Source organism: Neomonachus schauinslandi, chromosome 5 (genome assembly GCF_002201575.2).
Source record: "Neomonachus schauinslandi chromosome 5, ASM220157v2, whole genome shotgun sequence".
In the NCBI taxonomy this organism is placed as follows: domain Eukaryota; kingdom Metazoa; phylum Chordata; class Mammalia; order Carnivora; family Phocidae; genus Neomonachus; species Neomonachus schauinslandi.
In genome coordinates, this window is record NC_058407.1 from 26,481,440 (window position 1) to 26,500,017 (window position 18,578).

The 18,578-nt window shown below is 46.3% G+C and overlaps 1 protein-coding gene across 1 annotated transcript in view; it reads right to left on the bottom strand.

Moving 5' to 3' along the window:
- PLXNC1 (plexin C1) overlaps positions 1-18,578 on the bottom strand; it is a 141,707-nt gene that overhangs the window by 85,175 nt on the left and 37,954 nt on the right. Inside the window, exon 5 of the mRNA XM_021687526.1 lies at positions 864-978. Coding sequence (XP_021543201.1) covers positions 864-978 — 115 coding nt within the window. The remainder of the gene's footprint in view (positions 1-863; positions 979-18,578) is intronic.

Consider the following 18,578-nt stretch of genomic DNA (forward strand, 5'->3'; position numbering starts at 1 on the left):
AGTGGTATGGTTCTTGCTATTTGAAATGGTAAAGTGTACAGGAAAAGAGAAAGTGGCCCATTTCCTTGTTAATGTGGCATTCAAATAAAACAGAGTGAGCTCAACAGACAGGTCAACTGGCTGCTGATGGGGATTCTGTACAATTATTCATAATACAAGAACTATAATTAGGGAGAAAATGTCTCCTTACAGCACCACTGAGATTACAAGGTAGGAATTCCATATTCCCATAGGGTATGGATGGTGTGTGAATCAGAAGATGCTCCAATCATATGCTGCTCATCGTGTCCTCTCTCTTATCCAGTGATAGGGCTGAAGAGCTACCCATGGTGGTACGGCCATAACAAGAGCCCCCTGGCTTGCCAAGGAACCCCACTCGTGATAGTCACTGCCTGTAGTGGTTTCTTGCCCTCTCTCCCAGTACTGCTTAAAGCTATGTATATAAGAAAGTTATCAGGAGAAGCCTGCACAAATTAGGGAAACGACCCTAAAATAAAATTCTACACTTAAGTCACATTTAAGGAATCTTGTTGACCATGAATCTGAACTTTTTTCTTCCTTTTTTTTACCAATACATTTTCCTACTACATTAATAGTCCATTTTTTTCTTTAAATTCAATGAACGAGGTCTACGAGATGACAAACTCCACGAGGGCAGGCTCGCCGTATGTCTTGTTCTCTGCTATTTCCTTAGCATCTCATAGAGTGTATGGCATCTGCCAGCACTCAATATCAGTAACTAAATGAATGGACTCTCCTAACTAAGCTTCTTTAATGCTAGTAGATATTTCACACACGGAAGGAAGTTAGCATCAGTTGTGCAAAATGAGACATTAGAGACAAATTAAAATCTTTCCTCTTACCTCATCTTTACTGCTTTGAAATAGGTTAATTTGAGGGCACTTTTTGGCTCCTGATGAAATATCCAGCCAGTTTTCATAGTTCTCTGGATGTACACAATCTTCTTTAAAAGTACACCTATCAAAAAATGGAAAAGGCAACAAAACAGCAACCCCACACATGCATTAGTTAAAACTTCTCACACTTGGCTTGAGTACAGAATGCCAGGCTTTGGGCAGAGGGTTACTGATTTTGAGCGAGAATGGGAACGTGATGCTAAAACCATGAAAAGCAACAGGACAACTGCAGGGCGTTTTTTCCATCATGTCTACAAGCAGAAAACAAATGTAGACAACATGCTGAACTTCGGCTCCCGTGGCCTCTCTCAGGATGACGTCGCCAAATACACCCAAAGCACATCCTCTAGTGGATTCTAAAATTAAAGAGCTCCCTTTGAGAAAAACCTGGTGCAAAGGACAGCCCAAGAAAGGGTTTACATACTGTATAAATTTTAGGTTTGTGGTTCATTCCCAGAATATCAACCTACTGTGGAAATCTTTCTGTTATTAAGAAAAAAATAAAGCTGTCTTGTGCTTTGTAGTCTGATAATTAAATATAAATATTTCAAGGGCAGAGTCTTCCCAAGAATGTGATAAGCCATTCCATAACCATCTGCTACATAACATTTATTTAGACAGACACCCAATTATATCAAAAGATATGGGTGCAACATTTTCCAGGGCCACCTTCCCAAGTCTGTCAGCACAGAAGATGTCCCGAATAAATCTTAAGCTGTGGCCGGGGCCAATTCCTCTAGTAAACATGACCAGGAACTAAAGGGGGAGAGCACTCCTCTGTTGGATGTCTCGGCCACTCTAGGTCACGCTAACTTGGGAACTCCTGCCTCACTGGAAGGGCCAGCAAACCGACAAAAAGAATGAACAGCAAGGGCCATGGTATTCTCAAAGGTGTTGAACTCCACAAACATTCCATTGGATGATATCAAGAAGAGACCAAAACATTCCTGTTACCTATGCCTCCTCAAGGCCTGAGGTTAAAATGGAGGGGTAGAGGAGAACGAGTGACAGTAAGTTTGAAAAGAAGTGGAAAATTCATGAATCACAAGATTGAAAAGCAACGAAGTGATAAAGGCATTCATCTGTGGGGAGTCCCTCAAAGGGTCAGAGTGGGGCGGGATGTGGTCCCTGAAAGAGTATCTGACTTCACAGACATTTTTACTTCCTCTTCTTCCTCTTCTCTCCTTTTTTCAATTTGTAAGAATGTAGGCCCCAAGCCTTCGTTTTTGAGCTCTGTGCTAATTTGAATATGACCAAAATAGAACAGGAAGCTGGTGAGTTTCATTAAACATCATCCTGGGGCACAGTGCTTTGAGCAAGTGTTGGGGAACCCTGTTTGCTAGGAGCACATCTGTGTTCGAACTCCCCTACATCTGTGTGGGCTCCTTCTCCAACGTCCTGACCGTTGGGATTTTCATCAGCAGTTTTCCAAAGCCATCAATTCATCCGACCCTTGATGGCTAGCTCGTCCGTCACGGACATTAAGTTCAAATTAAACCGCCTTTCAGTTCAGGGAGAGTCGGCCACAGAGGGACGAGTGCGGCTGGATTGAAAAACAGGATGACGAAGTTGGTTCCTTATTCTGGATTTGAAAGAGATTACGACTGTCAAAACTACCGGCCTCTCTTGGGCACTCAGGTTCGAAAAAGACGCTCCCTCTATTTGAAAAACAAAACAACAACAACAAAGCCAGTTCTAGAGCGAATGGAGTACAAATATTGTCGTAGGCTCCTAATGCTGCCTGGAAGTCAAGGCCTAAGGCTGCCAAAAAAACAAGTGTAAAATATTTCACACAAAAACTGCTGCAATTTGCCAATTTGTAGGCAGAACACAGTAGTGCACCGAGTTATCACCCCCTTTGCTGAACTCCTCTAGCTTTTCTTGTCGGAACCACACATTTTGGTATTTAATCATATGCTGTGTTGAATTACAACTTAACTGTTTCATATGTTGGTGTCATTTCTCCCCCCCCGCCCCCCCCCGGAAGCTCTAAGCTCCTCGAAGGAAGGGAGAATGTCTTTTTTTTTTTAAGATTTTATTTATTTATTTGAGAGAGAGAGAATGAGAGAGAAAGAACACATGAGAGGGAGGAGGGTCAGAGGGAGAAGCAGACTCCCTGCCGAGCAGGGAGTCCGATGCGGGACTCGATCCCGGGACTCCAGGATCATGACCTGAGCCGAAGGCAGTCGCTTAACCAACTGAGCCACCCAGGCGCCCCAGGGAGAATGTCTTTAAGGTTTCTTCAGCAAATCTCTCAGTGTCTGGCAGAATGATAGGCGAATACTAGGGTTTCAATAAATATTTTTGAATGGATGGATGAAATATGAAATCTCTATAGGTCCTTTCTGTGGGTGATTTTTCTTTCTAAAGTTTTCTTCTAATGTAAGTCTAATTCCTACTTATGATAAAGAGACTGTTTTTAATGTAAGCTAAAAGTTCAAATCTGGGGCCAGAGAGGGAGCCGATTAGAAGTTTTCAGTTTATCTTTTAGGGAAAAAAAAAGAAAACATATAGCGAACCTTTTACTTCCTATGTTGTACAAGGTAGAAACAAAATCTAACCATGTTAAGCAACTAAACATAAATTTCTCGCTTCTAAAACACCTCTGAAATTGCTGAACTCCCATTCCTTGCTTTTCACCAGTAAAAATAATTAATTTAAAAAAATAACACAGCAAACCTTGACACCAAGAATGTGCAACCAGATGGTCAACCAACAACAGCATCTTATTACTTCTCCAATATTGCAGATTATAAAGTCTTCATGACAGCATGTTACCCACACATTCAGATTTCCTAAGGAGGGGGAGCAGATCTTTTTTTTTTTTTTTTAAAGATTTTATTTATTTATTTGAGAGAGAATGAGAGACAGAGAGCATGAGAGGGAGGAGGGTCAGAGGGAGAAGCAGACTCCCCGCTGAGCAGGGAGCCCGATGCGGGACTCGATCCTGGGACTCCAGGATCATGACCTGAGCCGAAGGCAGTCGCCCAACCAACTGAGCCACCCAGGCGCCCCGGAGGGGGAGCAGATCTTAGAGCCCCCGCATTTTAGTAAAATAAAAGCAGTTATTTCGAAATTATCCCTTCCGAAAGCTATCGTTCTTACTCCTATGTATCACAAAATCAATGGTCAGGTGGCAAAGACACTTAAACCTTTGTCCAAATGAAATTAAAATCTCATGGTCGGACATAACTCTCAGTGAGGCTGATCCTCAGTGAGGTGCTCTCAGGTACGCTGATCTCTTAAGTGGCTTCATTTCAATTTCTTCAGGCCACAGATAAGAGGAAAATTGGATTCGGATTAGAATGAGCACATTCTGGAGAGAACAGCAAGCGATAGATTTGCTTCCCTTCCTCTGTGATATGGCTACGACCCCATCCTCAGACGGTCTACCCAAAAGCCCTAAGACGTCCAATCACTATTTTCTTTCTTTTTTTTTTTTAAAGATTTTATTTATTTATTTGACAGAGAGAGAGACAGCGAGAAGGAACACAAGCAGGGGGAGCGAGGGAGAGGGAGAAGCAGACTTCCCGCTGAGCAGGGAGCCCGATGGGGGGCTCGATCCCAGGACCCTGGGATCATGACCTGAGCCGAAGGCAGACGCTTCACGACTGAGCCACCCAGGTGCCCCCAATCACTATTTTCTTTTTCCAAGTCCTTATTTCCAGCTGATCTCATGCCTACACCATAAGGCCAATATGTAGGCACTCGCCTATTTGCAAATCAGGAAATAGAACCTGCTCAAATGCAAAGAAAAGACTGTCTGAAGAACACAAACCCAAACCAAAAATAAAACAAAAAACAAAACCATTTTCCTTAGGTGAAAAACACAGTATGTGGAAATACTTTAGTGAAAAAAACTAGTTAAGAAGGCTTGTTCTTATTAGTTTCTATGAAATCTGCTGTAAAGCCTAATCTATTCAAAACAAGAACAGACTTTGATGTTGTCCACTCAACTATGTAAGTACATGGACCACCCCCTCGCCCCACCCCCAGCTCACAAAAAAGTATGTTCAAAACCTATCCAGGCTTGAACTCTTGAACAGAAGGGTTCCAGACCCTTGTTTCTAAGTTTGCTGTTTGGAGTTCAGAAAGTATTTTCACAGTATGGGTTTGCTTCCCGAGTTCATGGAAATCTGGCCAAACCCAAATATCCCCGAATAACTAGCTCAGCATGCACCTGCAAGGAGGGAGCACTGCCCCATCCCAGGCCCTGGTCTGCGTGCTTACAGGTGGCACTCCCACGTTAATCCTCCCAACCACCTCATTCTATAGGCACGAAACAGAGGCTCAGAGAAGTGCAATAACATGCCAACGTCACGAGGCACAAGTGACAGAAGTCTGCCTACAGAGCCACCCACTTGGCCACCCTGCTGCACGGCCTCCTATGAACCCTAACTACCCACTTAATAAGGTGTGAAAGGGTAAAGACATTCAGGGTTCCTCCTGGCTTCCTGGGGCCTCAACAGGGGTTGGGGAGGGTGGGGCTGGGCCAGGATGAGCACCCCAGGGACAGAGTCTCTCGAGGTTGAAAGGACAGCAAGGACTTGAGGGGGAGGGGGGATTCTGAGAGGCCTCTGATTTTCAACTATCACTAGCCCTGAATACAAAACATCCATCTACAGGTTAAAATCCCAGGAGGTTCCCAATTCACAAACCTATTACGCACCCCCCAATTTGCTTGCTACCCATCTGTTTGTAATATGGAATACACTTTTCTCCCCATAGAAATAATGTTATGAACAGTGATTAGGTCTCCAGTTTAACCCACAAAACCTATTTACCCGTAATGTAACTTCAGTGCTATATATTTGCAATAAAGAGTAGCAAGAAACAATGAGATTGCAGCCATTTGCATTATATAGCAGTTTTTCTTCTATTTTACTTATTTGTTTTTCTGTTCAGCTGGTAGTCTGGGAACAGTGCCCAGCTGGATCGACTTTTAAATTTATTACTACACTATTATATTTATACAGTATTTCTGGTTTTTTAATGGACAGGATTTAAATTATTAATTGTTTTCATGCCAACATAAAGAATAGGGAGACCCACCTCTGAAAAGGAGCTGAAGTTCCCAGGCAGGTAAAATGCCTGTAGGCTGGGCTAGGGGACCTTGGAATCTGACTCTATTAGGCCAGGATCTCTCTCTTTTTTTTTTCTCTTGTTCAGTGAGACTTTATTGGTCCTTAGCATGACATCTCAGTTACCAAGGTAAATTTCACATACATGACTGCAGGTAAAAACATGTAAAATAATATAAAAATATATTGAAGGCTACTTTTATATATTTACTGAATTAAGTAGTGCAATAAATGCTACAATAAGCAAAAAGCTTCAATCCCACAATTCAGTGTCACCGAAGTTAGAGTAGTGTTCGTAAATATGAGTTTTAAAATTTAAGTGACAGATATTAAAGCCCTGAAAAACTAGGATAAAAGTGAATTTTGGCACGTAAGTGAGCTCTTCTGTCATTAGTATTTGACAGCCTGGGACAATGGAAGCCCTTTCTCACCTACTTCTTGAGGTATGACTATCCACCTAGGTCAGCAACATGCTGGAATACTTAAGTTTACAATCTTTGAGTTAACTTTTCCCTTTTTTTTTTTTAAGATTTTATTTATTTAATTGAGAGAGAGAGAATGAGAGAGAGCATATGAGAGGGGTTAGGGTCAGAGGGAGAAGCAGACTCTCCGCCAAGCAGGGAGCCCGATGCGGGACTCGATCCAGGGACTCCAGGATCATGACCTGAGCCGAAGGCAGTCGCTTAACCAACTGAGCCACCCAGGCGCCCATAACTTTTCCCTTTTGAGAAGCCCAAAGAGCAACTCAGTGCTTATTACTGTGCAAAAATTGTCCAAAATCCTAACAGAATTTAGGAGGGAAGTTCTTCTTGTGCCCCGCAGGGCCCAGTGTCCTGGCCTGAGGTCAGAGAGGCCCCTAGGCTCGGATGGGGCCAACTGGACTCCTTGCCGGGAGCCCCTCCCTAGGGTGATCTCTTTTCTCTGATTTTGGCCTCCTTCCAATTAAAAAAAGAAAAAAAAAAATCCCACATCAACATGTAAACTAACCCATAAAGCAGCCCATAGATCAGGCCTCTGGCTGATCTAAAACAGAAGCTGCTAATAGGAACGTTGGCAAAAAGCACGTAAGCCCCTGGAGGACTTCTGCTGTCCCTAAGGAACCTACTACACCTGATGTCTCTGCTGGATCCCTGGCACCCACTCCGAAGGTCAAAATCTACAACACGGTGTCATGGCCCTTCCTCTGGAGACAGCCTAGGACTCTGTCCTGCCACCTGCAGCGCCCAGGGGAATCGAGTAGACCTCAAACTTCACACTCAGAACCCACAGGCGCCTGGCAGGTTCCAGAAGGGGCAGTGCAGGGGGAGGAGCCATCCTCCCTGCCTCCATCCTCAAAAAGCCCATTTACTCAAACTTGAAATAGAAACTCTGAGCTCAGAAATAAAACCTCTACTTCCTGCCGCTCGAATTTCATCAGCATCCCCTAATCTAATTGTTCACCAAGAGCAGATAGTCCCTGAAGGAAACTGATAACTAAATATCAGGTAATTGGCTTGAACATGGGGTCGGTGTGACCTATTCCAAAGATTCTATACTGATATAATATCCGAAAACTTTTAACAAGGAAACGATCCAGCCTCTCTCTCAGGGCACAGGAGGCTGTGTCCATACCGGGGGGCAAAGGTGTCACTGTAAGAGCATCCCAAGGTCTTCTGCTAAGGGATTTCAAGCAAATGCCGGCATTTTTAGGAAAGGGCGGGGGGGCTTTTATTGACATTGTCAGTCCAAGAGATGAAGAAACCACACTCGACCGAATAGAAGAGAATAGGATGCCCCTATGGCAAACTACACCCTGAAGCCAAGGGCTCCGGGGTCAGGAAGGGGGGATGCCAAAATACCAGATCAAAATAACATGCTAGGGAAGCTGAAAAATTGGACCTTCGTCACTGGAGCCAAAAGTCAATCTACGTGATAAAATTATGCTAATTCCAGAGGCAATTTAGAGGACTTTTTTTTTTTTAAATGAAACCATCTCACATGCCAGGGCCACCTTCTTTCACATGATGAGATTCATTTGTTCTTCATAACAAACCTATGAAGTAAGAATGATCGTTGTCTCTCCTTTACAGATGGGGGAAACTGAGGTGGGGAAAGGTACCATATCGCTTTCCCAAGGTCACAGAATTAGCAAGTGGAGGGCCTGGGACACAAAAACCAGGCAGTGTAGCTCACATTTCTGCAGCTCTATGGCCTCACACAAAAGCTAACGCTTACTGAGCCCTTCCCACAGGCCAGCCACTGCTCCTCGGGCTTTCTGGAAATTAACTCATTGATCCTCACAACCACCTCAGGAAATAGACATTATTATTATCGGCTCCACTGCAAGGATGAGGAAACTGTGAGGCAAAGCGATCAGGTGGCACAGCGTGAACCTCGGCGGTCTTTACTCCTGTGCCAAATTCCTCAAAGTTTCCAAAGGCTTGCCAGGAGAGCGGCATCATAAATGCCAAGATAAAAGTCAACAGGTCCTCCCTGAGCATGGCTCATATAGGAAAATATAGGTTTTAGTCACTTCTCAGAAAACAACATGTTCTTTGCGTTGTTTTTTTTGGGGGGGGGTGTTAGTGTTAAAGTAGGGTTCTGTTGTGAAGAGGTTTGGGAGACACTGGGCAAATAAAATTAAACTAATTTCTCTGCTGCAGGACTTCTCAGAGCCTTGACTATGCTGGAGTACCTTGCAACTTTCCAAGACAGGAATGAATGATGCAACATCTTCCAACATTTTTAGACATTCTAGTCATGCACACTGGGAAACACTGCCTGAACTTGGCTAATGAGCAGTAATTCAAATAGTGGATCAAATTAGAAAACTTTGGGCCTTCCTTGGCTTCTTTTCTCAACTCTCATATTCAGTTGATAATGACCTATTAATTCTAAGCATCCTCTACGTTATCTGCATCCTACCCTCATCCATCACCTTGTAGCTGGGCTCCTGCCTTCCCACCTCCAGTGCCTCCATACAGACATCTAGGTTATTCTCAAACACAGAGCTGCTCATAGCACTTCCCACTTAAAAACCTTCAATGGCACCCTTTTGCCTGCACCAAACTCCTCTACCTATGTGTCTTTTATGACCAGAAGCCTAGAACACAAGTTTCCATGGTCATGTCTCCACCCTGGCACTATGATATAGCTCCTGCCTTCTTCTACAAACTCATCCCTAGGCAACTGTGGATTGATGAGTCTATTTGATTAACACATGCAGTGCAAACCTGCCTGGCTCTTCCTAGCATATGCTGTTCCCACGGCACCCAGAGGGCCCTTGGGCCTGCAGTATACTTGGTGAAATTATGTTCCTTAGTTAAGGCGAGTTCAATGTCACTTCCTCCATGATGTCTGCCCAAGCTCCAGGCAAAACAGTAGCTCCCTCCTTTGTGTCCCTGTGGCACCTTACACGTGCTCCAGGTGTATACAGCATATCGCATTAGTTGCTGATTGCCTGTCTCTCCCAGCAGACTGCAGGTCCCCCAAGGGAATACCCCTTATTCACCTTGGCAAACCCCAGGACCGAGTGCCGTGTTTGGCATTCACACCACAAATATTTACTGAGTGCCACCAGACACCAAAGACCATAGTAGGCACTGTGGACATATCAACATATAAACCAGTTAAAGTCCCCCCTGTTAATAAGCTTACATTCCAGTGAGACACACAGACATAAACCAAATAAACAATAATTTAAAATAATTTCAAATTAAGGTAAGTCTTCTGCAGAAACCAAAAATGTAGCACGGAGGAGTTACTTTAGATTGGTCAAGAAAGGTGACATTTCAGCTCAGAGTTCTAGGATGAAAACCATCGAGCCACATCAGGAATAACCAGAACAGCATTCTAGGGAGAAGGGGCAGCATGTGCGAGGACCCTGAGTTCACTTAAAGCTTGGAACTCTGTTCTCTGCAAGGAACTGACTGAAGACCAGACTGGCTAGTAAACAAAGGGAAGAGCACTTCTGTCAATTATAAGCCTGTGACATTGGCCAAGTCACGTGCCCTCTCTGTGTCTCAGGCTGTCCATCTGCAGAAATGCAGATATGCATGGTTTCTACCGCATGGAGTTGTTAGCAAAATGTGCATCTATTTAACTGAGGCTTACAGTAATGCCTCAGTAAATAGTAGTGGTTGTTGTGATACTTATTCCTCGGGCAAGTGAAACAGACTTTAGGGAAAAATTTGGGTGACATAAGCCACACACACACAAAATGGTAGTGATGAGACAGGGATCCGGGCAATAAGGTGCATCAGACTGTCCACGGGCGTTGCTCACACACGCGGGGGCAACATGCAGTGTACCTTTCCTCCGTAAGGAGGCAGACCAAGTGCAAGGCTTCTTGGAGGATGCTCAATCACAACATGCCTTCCTCCCAAGACTAAAGGGCTCTCTGGGGTCTCCCCATGCCTTGAGCACCAGCTAGGAGCACTTTTCATGGTGTATGGACAGTATTTGCTTGGTGTATGCTTCACACCGTAACCTGTGAGATTCTCCAGGGCAGAGCCTCATTCATCTCTCTTCCCCAAGGGCCTAGTTCAGGGCCTGACCCACAGCCCGTATCCAACAAGCGTTAGCTGAATTGGATTAAGAATTCAATTTTAGGGCGCCTGGGTGGCTCAGTTGGTTAAGCGACTGCCTTCGGCTCAGGTCATGATCCTGGAGTCCCGGGATCAAGTCCCGCATCGGGCTCCCTGCTCGGCAGGGAGTCCGCTTCTCCCTCTGACCCTCCTCCCTCTCATGCTCTCTGTATCTCATTCTCTCTGTCTCAAATAAATAAATAAAATCTTTAAAAAAAAAAAAAAAGAACATATGTTTAAAAAAAAAAAAAGAATTCAATTTTAAAGCGACTAAAATTCTTGACTACGTCTCCATGATACCAGCATAAGTTGTTTCATTGATTTTTGTTCACTGGGCTGGCTTGTTAACTGGCATGGTGGAAAACCAGCCTTTGTCTTGAAACTCAGAGCTATTTAGCACACATAAAACACATTTGCAGACTGAAACACTCACACAAAAGGGATTTGTAGCCTTCACCCCATGTGGTTCTTTTGTGGGTGATGAGCTTACTGAAGCTGGTGGTTTTTGCTTCCAAACATAAACCATGAGCTGAAGAACTTAAGGGAGGTGTTTTTAAAATACATAAGATGGAAATAAACATGGGAAAACGATGCCTTTTGAGTCAAGAAGATCTGGATTCAAAGCTGCTCTTCTCCACATGCCCTGTGCAGCTGGGGGCACATACCTTCCCCTCTCTGGGCCTCCATTTCCCCACCAGGAAAGCAGGTGACCCATCTTCCTGAGAGCAATACTGAATGCCCCGCTTGTCCTATCAGAAACGGTCCCCTCTCTATATAGCAGAACATAAGCACCCAAGCTTTACAAAATGTTACAAAAGCAAAAACATGAAAGCCTGCCTGGAAGGCTTCCAAAGAAGATGGGAACGTTGTGCTTGAAGGTGGAGAAGGTGCTGGGAACAAGACATCTTCTAGGTCACAAAGACAAGTGAAAACATTTGAGGAATTTTTAAAAGCCAGTCAATACATACTTATGAAAGTGCCTGCTGCCTGAGATAAGGTCATTTCAAAAAAATCTATTCCATTAAAACATGTATTTACTAAAAGGGGCGTTCCTAATGGTACTTGTTCCGAGTCAGGGAACATCAATTAACAAGATGGTGTGGGTAAGCAGTTTGGATGCTGCGCTCGGAGGACCTCGGCGGCCAGAGCTTCCAAACAAAACTGGCTTCTGAGTAAGGTGAGCCTTTTCCCTGTGTCGACCTCTATCAGCTCTCGGGGTACCAAGAGCTCTGCCCCTCCATGATTTCACCCCCTCTCTTCCTTCTGCTTCGAAAGTGTAGGATTTGTTCACAGCTCCTAACAGTGGATACAAATGCAGAACAACCCAGGGGATCTCGGTTCACCCAAAACCTGTCTCCACTGTTAGAAGGCCCCCAAACCCCTTTCAGCATTCTGGCTAACCCGCGTGCACGGGCTGGGCTTTGGCCAGGGTAATTCAGGAATGCCCTGAGGTCCGAATAGTGTATTCCTCTTTGCTCCCCACTGCTTCCTCCCCACAGACAGTTGTGCTACTTGCTTCTACACAATTAGTCGGCACAATGGGGTCCTCATCCAAGAAGGAGGGCCCCCCCGCCAAATCCCATGATTACCATGATCGCTGTCATTGGAACCGCACTGGACCATCAAGGAGGGTCACTGTCCAGGCTGCAAGCACGAGGACACATCCCGGATTGGAAAGAAAGGAGGAATGAAGGCAGAATGAGAACCATTTTCTGTCTCAAACTGTCTTTCTGGCCACTCAGTTAGGGCTGGCCATAACCCACGAAGGGGGACATCTCCAGAGCTGAATGTGCTCCTTCGGGTCTTGGCTCAGACGTGCTCTGTGAGGCCTTCGGGGACCACTCCGGTTCAAACTGCAACCTCTGGGGCCTCCAGCCAGCACCCCTTCCCCCCGTCCTTGGCTGTATTTTTCTTCAGAACACTGATCACCATCTGACATGCTGTTTCTTTCTTTATGCTTACATGGTCCCTCTTCCCCCATGTGGTGAGATGAACAATGCTCCCTCAACATTCATGTCCACCCAGAACCTCAGAAGGTGACCTTGTTTGGAAAGAGGGTCTGTGCAGATGTAATGCAAGGATCTCAAGAGGAGATCCTCCTGGATTTAAGGTATCCAATGCCTGGTGTCTGGAAAAGAGAAAGGAGAAGGAGATTTGGAGACACAAAGAGGAAAAGCCCATGTCGTGAGAGAGGCGGGGCTCACAGTTCTGCTGCTACAAGCCAGAAACACCAGGAGCCCCTAAAGCTGGAAGAAGAGAGGGAGCACTCTCCCCTAGAGCCTTCGGTTGTGGATTTCTAGCCTCCAAAACTGTGAGGGAATACATCTGTGTTGTTGTAAGCCACTGACACTGTGGTCATTGGCTAGGGCAGCCTTAGGAATTGAACACCCCGTTAGAAGGACCTCCACGAGGGTAAAGATTTAGGGCGGTGCTGTTCACTGCTGCAGAATCCTAGTGCTTAAAACAGCGCCAGCCACACACTAGGGTCTTGATAGATACTTGTTAACTGAAAGCATGGATGCTTACACTTTCAAGGTGGAAGGCTTTCTACAAGTCAGGTTGGCTCCGAGTCCCATCATCTTTCTTAGGCATAGCCAGGCATCCACCAAGGGTCCATTTAGACCAGGCTCTTCTCTTTATTGCCCCTGCCACAAGGGATGATATCTCTTCCTCATTCCTCTTCCCTTTCCCTATGGTGGGGGGTGAAGGCGCTGGCTTGAGAGTTCAAGCTAGATTCCACTACCTGTGCAACCCGATGTCGGCAGAGTAACGGCCCCCGAAGATACCCACATCTCCATCCCTGGGGACCTGGGCTTATGTTCTCTTGCATGGCTAAAAGACCTTGCAGATGTGATTAAGGATCTCGAGATGGGGAAACTGTCGTAGATGATCTGTGTGGGCCCACAGTAATCACATGGGGATCAAGAGGAGGCAGGAAGGTCAGAGTCAGAGAAGGGGACCTGACGATGGAAACAGAATTCAGAGCCCGAGAGATGTAAAGGTGCCCCGCTGCCGACTTCGAGGATGCAAGAAGGTGCCCCACTGCCGACTTCGACGATGCCGACCTCGAGGAGGCACGAGCTAAGGCAGGCAGGCTGCCTCCGGAGGCTAGAAAAGACAAGGACATGCAGTCTCCCTGCAGCCTCGCGAAGAAACACTGCCCCTTCAACACCTCGACCGTAGCCCAGTGAGACCCACTACAGACTCCAGCTTCCCGAACTGTAAGATACTAAACATATGCTGTTTTAAGGCCCTAAGGTTGTGACCATCTGTTACAGCAGCAGTGGGAGAGCAATACACAACCTAAGGCTGTTTCCTCATCCCGAATGTGGGCATTGTCCTAGTGCTGACTTCACAGGGCAGCAGGGGGCCTACCTGGAACAGGGCATGGCACACGGCACAGCGTCCGGTGTAGGGTAAGCATGTTCCCACCCCCACCCCCCCACGCAGAGTGGGCCTGGGGTTGGGGCAGGCTTCTCAGGGGAGGCGCACTGCAACTGTGTCCTGAAGGGTCAGTGGGCACACCCCAGGGGGCTCCTCTACCGAGAAGCCCTCAGTGGGCGTCTCTGCTGCATACCGCCCGCCCCTCAGGAGGACAGACCGGGCCGCAGGAACGCCGACCTCACGAGAGTGTGGTTATGGCTTACCATTCCCCAGGGGTTGCCTTGGCCAAGTTTTTGGGCAGTCACAGCCTAGGGCCCTTAGAGCTAAAAAATGGCCGCGGAGGCTTGAGGAGGGAGTGTCTCTTGGAGGAGAGAGGGGAGGCAGACCCCGGCACAGGAGAGCAGTGTAAGGAACTGGATGTGGCCATAAGCAAATCATTTAACTCCTTTTGTTGTTGTTGTTGTTGGTGGTGGTGGTGGTGGTTACTCTGGAGTGCTGGGGACAAATATGTTTAGCAGTCACATTTCAGTTTTTCTCTCTTGTATTCAAAATCCCCTTCTGTTACCCCCACCCTTTCAGGAAGGCTGACAGTAGGACTGGCCAGAGCCCTGTCGTCAGGCCGGGTCAAGGAATGATCTACCAGCTGCTGCTGGCTGGGGCTGCTTGAAGGTTTTCCACGTGTCTACATGGAAGTAAACCTGGAGAAGACTATGGGCAAGTGTCAGGTTTATACAAATCATCAAGGGGAACCGCAGACACCTTGTAGTTCACATGCCTGCTGATTATGATTAGTACAGCCTTACCCCATATACTCCCTGTGCAGAGTGAGACATGACAGCGAGGGACGGTAAAGCAGCTTGGTCTTTCCTGCACGACCCGTTTTCTCAAGAGCACCCAACCCCGGTTCCATTACGTGACTAGCACCAGAGCAAGCGGGGCCCCATGGTGGCGCTCGGAGAGGCGGGGAGGTACATGAAGGCTGGAGGAAGAGTGGCCAAGTAGATGACTCAGGACGAGACAGGAGATAAGCTCGTTCATTACGAGATATACCAAAAGACAGTGGAGCCTGGAAGGCGGATGGTTGGGAAGTCTGATAAAGCTGGTGCTCGGGTTAGTGCGGTTCGTGCTGGACCCTGCCATCAGGATGATCTTTTTAAAACACAAATATGAGCGTGTCCTCTGCTGAAAATCCTTTAGTGGGTTTCCAGCACCCACTGAGATGAAGTCCAAACTCAGAGCCCTTCACATCCTGGTCCCACCCAAGCCCCCATGCCCGTCCTTTCTAGAGCCAGCACGCTCTAGGGCTTCGATCCAATCTGCCGCTCCCTCAGAAGACCACTCACTATGCTGGATCCTCTAAAACGCCTTCCCCTCCCTGGTCCCTTGGGGAAAGTCTACTCAGGCTTCAAGGCCTGATTTTTTTTTTTTTTAATCTTTCTTTTATTTACATTCTAGTTAGTTGACATACAGTTCAGTGTTGGTTCAGGAGTAGAGTTGAGTGGTTCGTCATTTACACATAATACCCAGTGCTCATCACAACAAGTGCCCTTAATCCCCATCCCCCACCTATCCCACCCCAACCTCCCCTTCCATCAACCCTGCTCGTTCTCTATTGTTAAGAGTCTCTCATGATTTTGAGAGACGATGGACTCTGAAAAACAAACTGAGGGTTCTAGAGGGGAGGGGGGTGGGAGGATGGGTTAGCCTGGTGATGGGTATTAAAGAGGGCACGTTCTGCATGGAGCACTGGGTGTTATGCACAAACAATGAATCATGGAACACTTCATCTAAAACTAATGATGTAATGTATGGGGATTAACATAAGAATAAAAAAAATAAGTAAAAAAAAAAGAGTCTCTCATGATTTGTTTCCTTCTTTTTATCCCCTTGCTGAATGTTCATCCATTTTGTTTCTTAAATTCCACCTGAGTGAAATCATATGGTTCATCTTTCTCTGATTGACTTATTTTGCTTAGCAAAATACATTCTAGCTCTGTCCATGTTGTTGCAAATGGCAAGATTTCATTTTTTTTTTTGATGGCTGAGTAATATTCCAGTGTGTGTGTGTCTGTGTGTGTGTGTGTGTGTGTGTATTTAAATATATATATACCACATCTTTATCCATTCAGCAGTCAAGGGACATTTGGGCTCTCTCCATAGTTTGGCTATTTTTGATAATGCTGCTATAAACACCAGGGTGCATGCACTCCTTTGGATCTGTATTTTTGTTTCCTTTGGGTAAATACCTAGCAGTGCGATTGCTGGATCATAGGGTAGCTCTATTTTTAGCTTTTTGAGGAACCTCCATACTGTCCTCCAGAGTGGCTACACCAGTTTGCATTCCCACCAACAGTGCAAGAGGGTTCCCCTTTCTCTGCATCCTCACAAACACCTGTTGTCTCTTGTGCTAATTTTAGTCAAGACCTAATTTTAATGCCACCTCCTCTCTGAAGCCTTTCCCAACCTTGGTTACAACTAACGGCTTCCTCCTCTGCATGTCCACCATCACAATAGCTAACGTTACTTGAGTGCTCACTAAGACCCAGGTACCATGCCCAGGTCTTTATGCACATGATCTGATTTAATCTTCTCAGCCACCCTCTAAGGTATTATTAGCCCTACTTTATGGAAGAGGAGATTGGCACAGTGAAGATAAGGAATCTGCAAGTCACAAAGAAACCTGGATTCAATCCCAAGCAAGTCGACTCCAGGCCCTGCACTCTTCCTCCTCGCCTGGACTGCCAGAGTGGAAGTCACCCCCGGCATTGCTGTGCATCCCAAACAGGCCACCCCCCCTACATTCCTGCTCAGTAATGACACCTTGTCGTTCTGGTCACCCAAGCCAGACACCCGCACTCCTTCCTCTACCATCTCAACATCAAGGTCACTGTGTTGCTGGGAAAAGAACAGGAACTCACCCCACTGCACCCTCTGAGACTCAGCTCTGGCATCACTCCCAAGTCCTTGCCCCTCCGACAAGTTCTCATCCATTGGGCTCCAATCTAGTGCCTAGTCCAATGCCTGGGACACACTAAGAATACATCATATGTTTGGGTATCACTTCTTCATTGTCTTTATGAGGACTTAGATCAGGGAGAAAGAATACATCTTCCAGAAAAACAGTGGCCATGGCCACCTTGATATTTTATTTTTCATTTTATAACCCTATTCTGAGTGTGTCAAACTCAAGGGGGAATCTAATTAATCACCAAGTCCTCTCAATCCAATCTCCCAAATAGCTCTTGAGTCCATCCATTTCTTCCCATTGCTACTATCATCCCTCTAACCAGTTCCCCATCTCTTGCTGTTTTAAAACCACTTTCTAAGTGGTCTGCCAGCATCCAGCAGGGCCCCTCTAGTCTATCTTCACCAGAATGCTTATTCTAAAACACACATCTGAACTGGTCACTCTTCTAATTAAGCTCTGCAATAGCTCCCCAAAGTCCTTCCAACAAAATGGAAATTCTTTAACACGGCTTATAAGGCCAGTCCTCCACTGCTCCTGCCTACCATGCCACTTTCTCAACGGCTCCCCCCTCCACCCCGCACCCCAAGGCTGTATGCTCCATCCACACTGAGCATCGGGCCAGGTGCTCCTACAGCTACGGCCTACCTGTTCCCTCACCCGTCACCTGCCACGGCTTTATCTGGCTGATACCTGCTCACGCCTCAGGTTCAGCTGAGACATTTCTTCTTGCAGCAAACGTTCCCTTACTGTGAAGGTGGGCTAGACGTTTTTTATGTGCCCCCATGGAATCCTCCACTGCCTCTGTGCAAACCCTTATTATATACGCTATGTACTTATTGGTAGATTGGGAGCTCTTTTACTTGTTAAGGTAGACTGGACTGTGTGCCCAGCTCTTCACCCTCTCCTGCACTGGAATGACCCGTCCCTACCCTTGGCCCCATTTCCATGGTCTCCTACTAGAGTAGAGCATATTCCCCACCCCACTGATGCTGGGCTTGGCCTTGGGCTGTGCTCGCCAGTGGAGTACCAGCAAACACGACATGAGCGGAGGCTTTGCATGTGCTGCCCAGTTGAGCACGGCCTCTCGTACTTCTGCTTGCTGTCTGCCTGGGCAACGGTATGTGCAGGATGAGAGATGTGTGAAGACGACCCGAATCAGCCTCTCCACCAGCACCTTGAGGCAGAGGACATCCCTACCCCCAACCCCACCCTCTCCCACTGGAGCAGACCCATGAACAAGAGGAATAAATGTTTTTTCTTTTAAGCCACTAAGAGTTTGTTAACACAGTATCACTGGACCAGAAACCTGACTGATACACTGGCCTACATTCCTCACTAGACTGCAGGCTCTATGAAGGCAAGAAACAACTCTGAGCCGAACATCCATCGTAGGCCTCATCACATCGCAGGTGCTCAACAAATATCGGTCAGTTGGATGTATGACTAAATGAATGCATGTGGGCTATTGACATGTCTGTCTCCCTAGCTAGCATGTGAATTCCTTCAGGCCAAGAATGGCATCTGATTTCTCTCAGCAACACCTAGCTGTCTCATTTCCCACACTGGGTTCTTGGTAGATACTCGATAAATATTTGTTAAAACCAAATAAATGGGATTTTGTGGGCTGGCTTGGGACTGAGTCCTTAATTTATGACATTGTTTC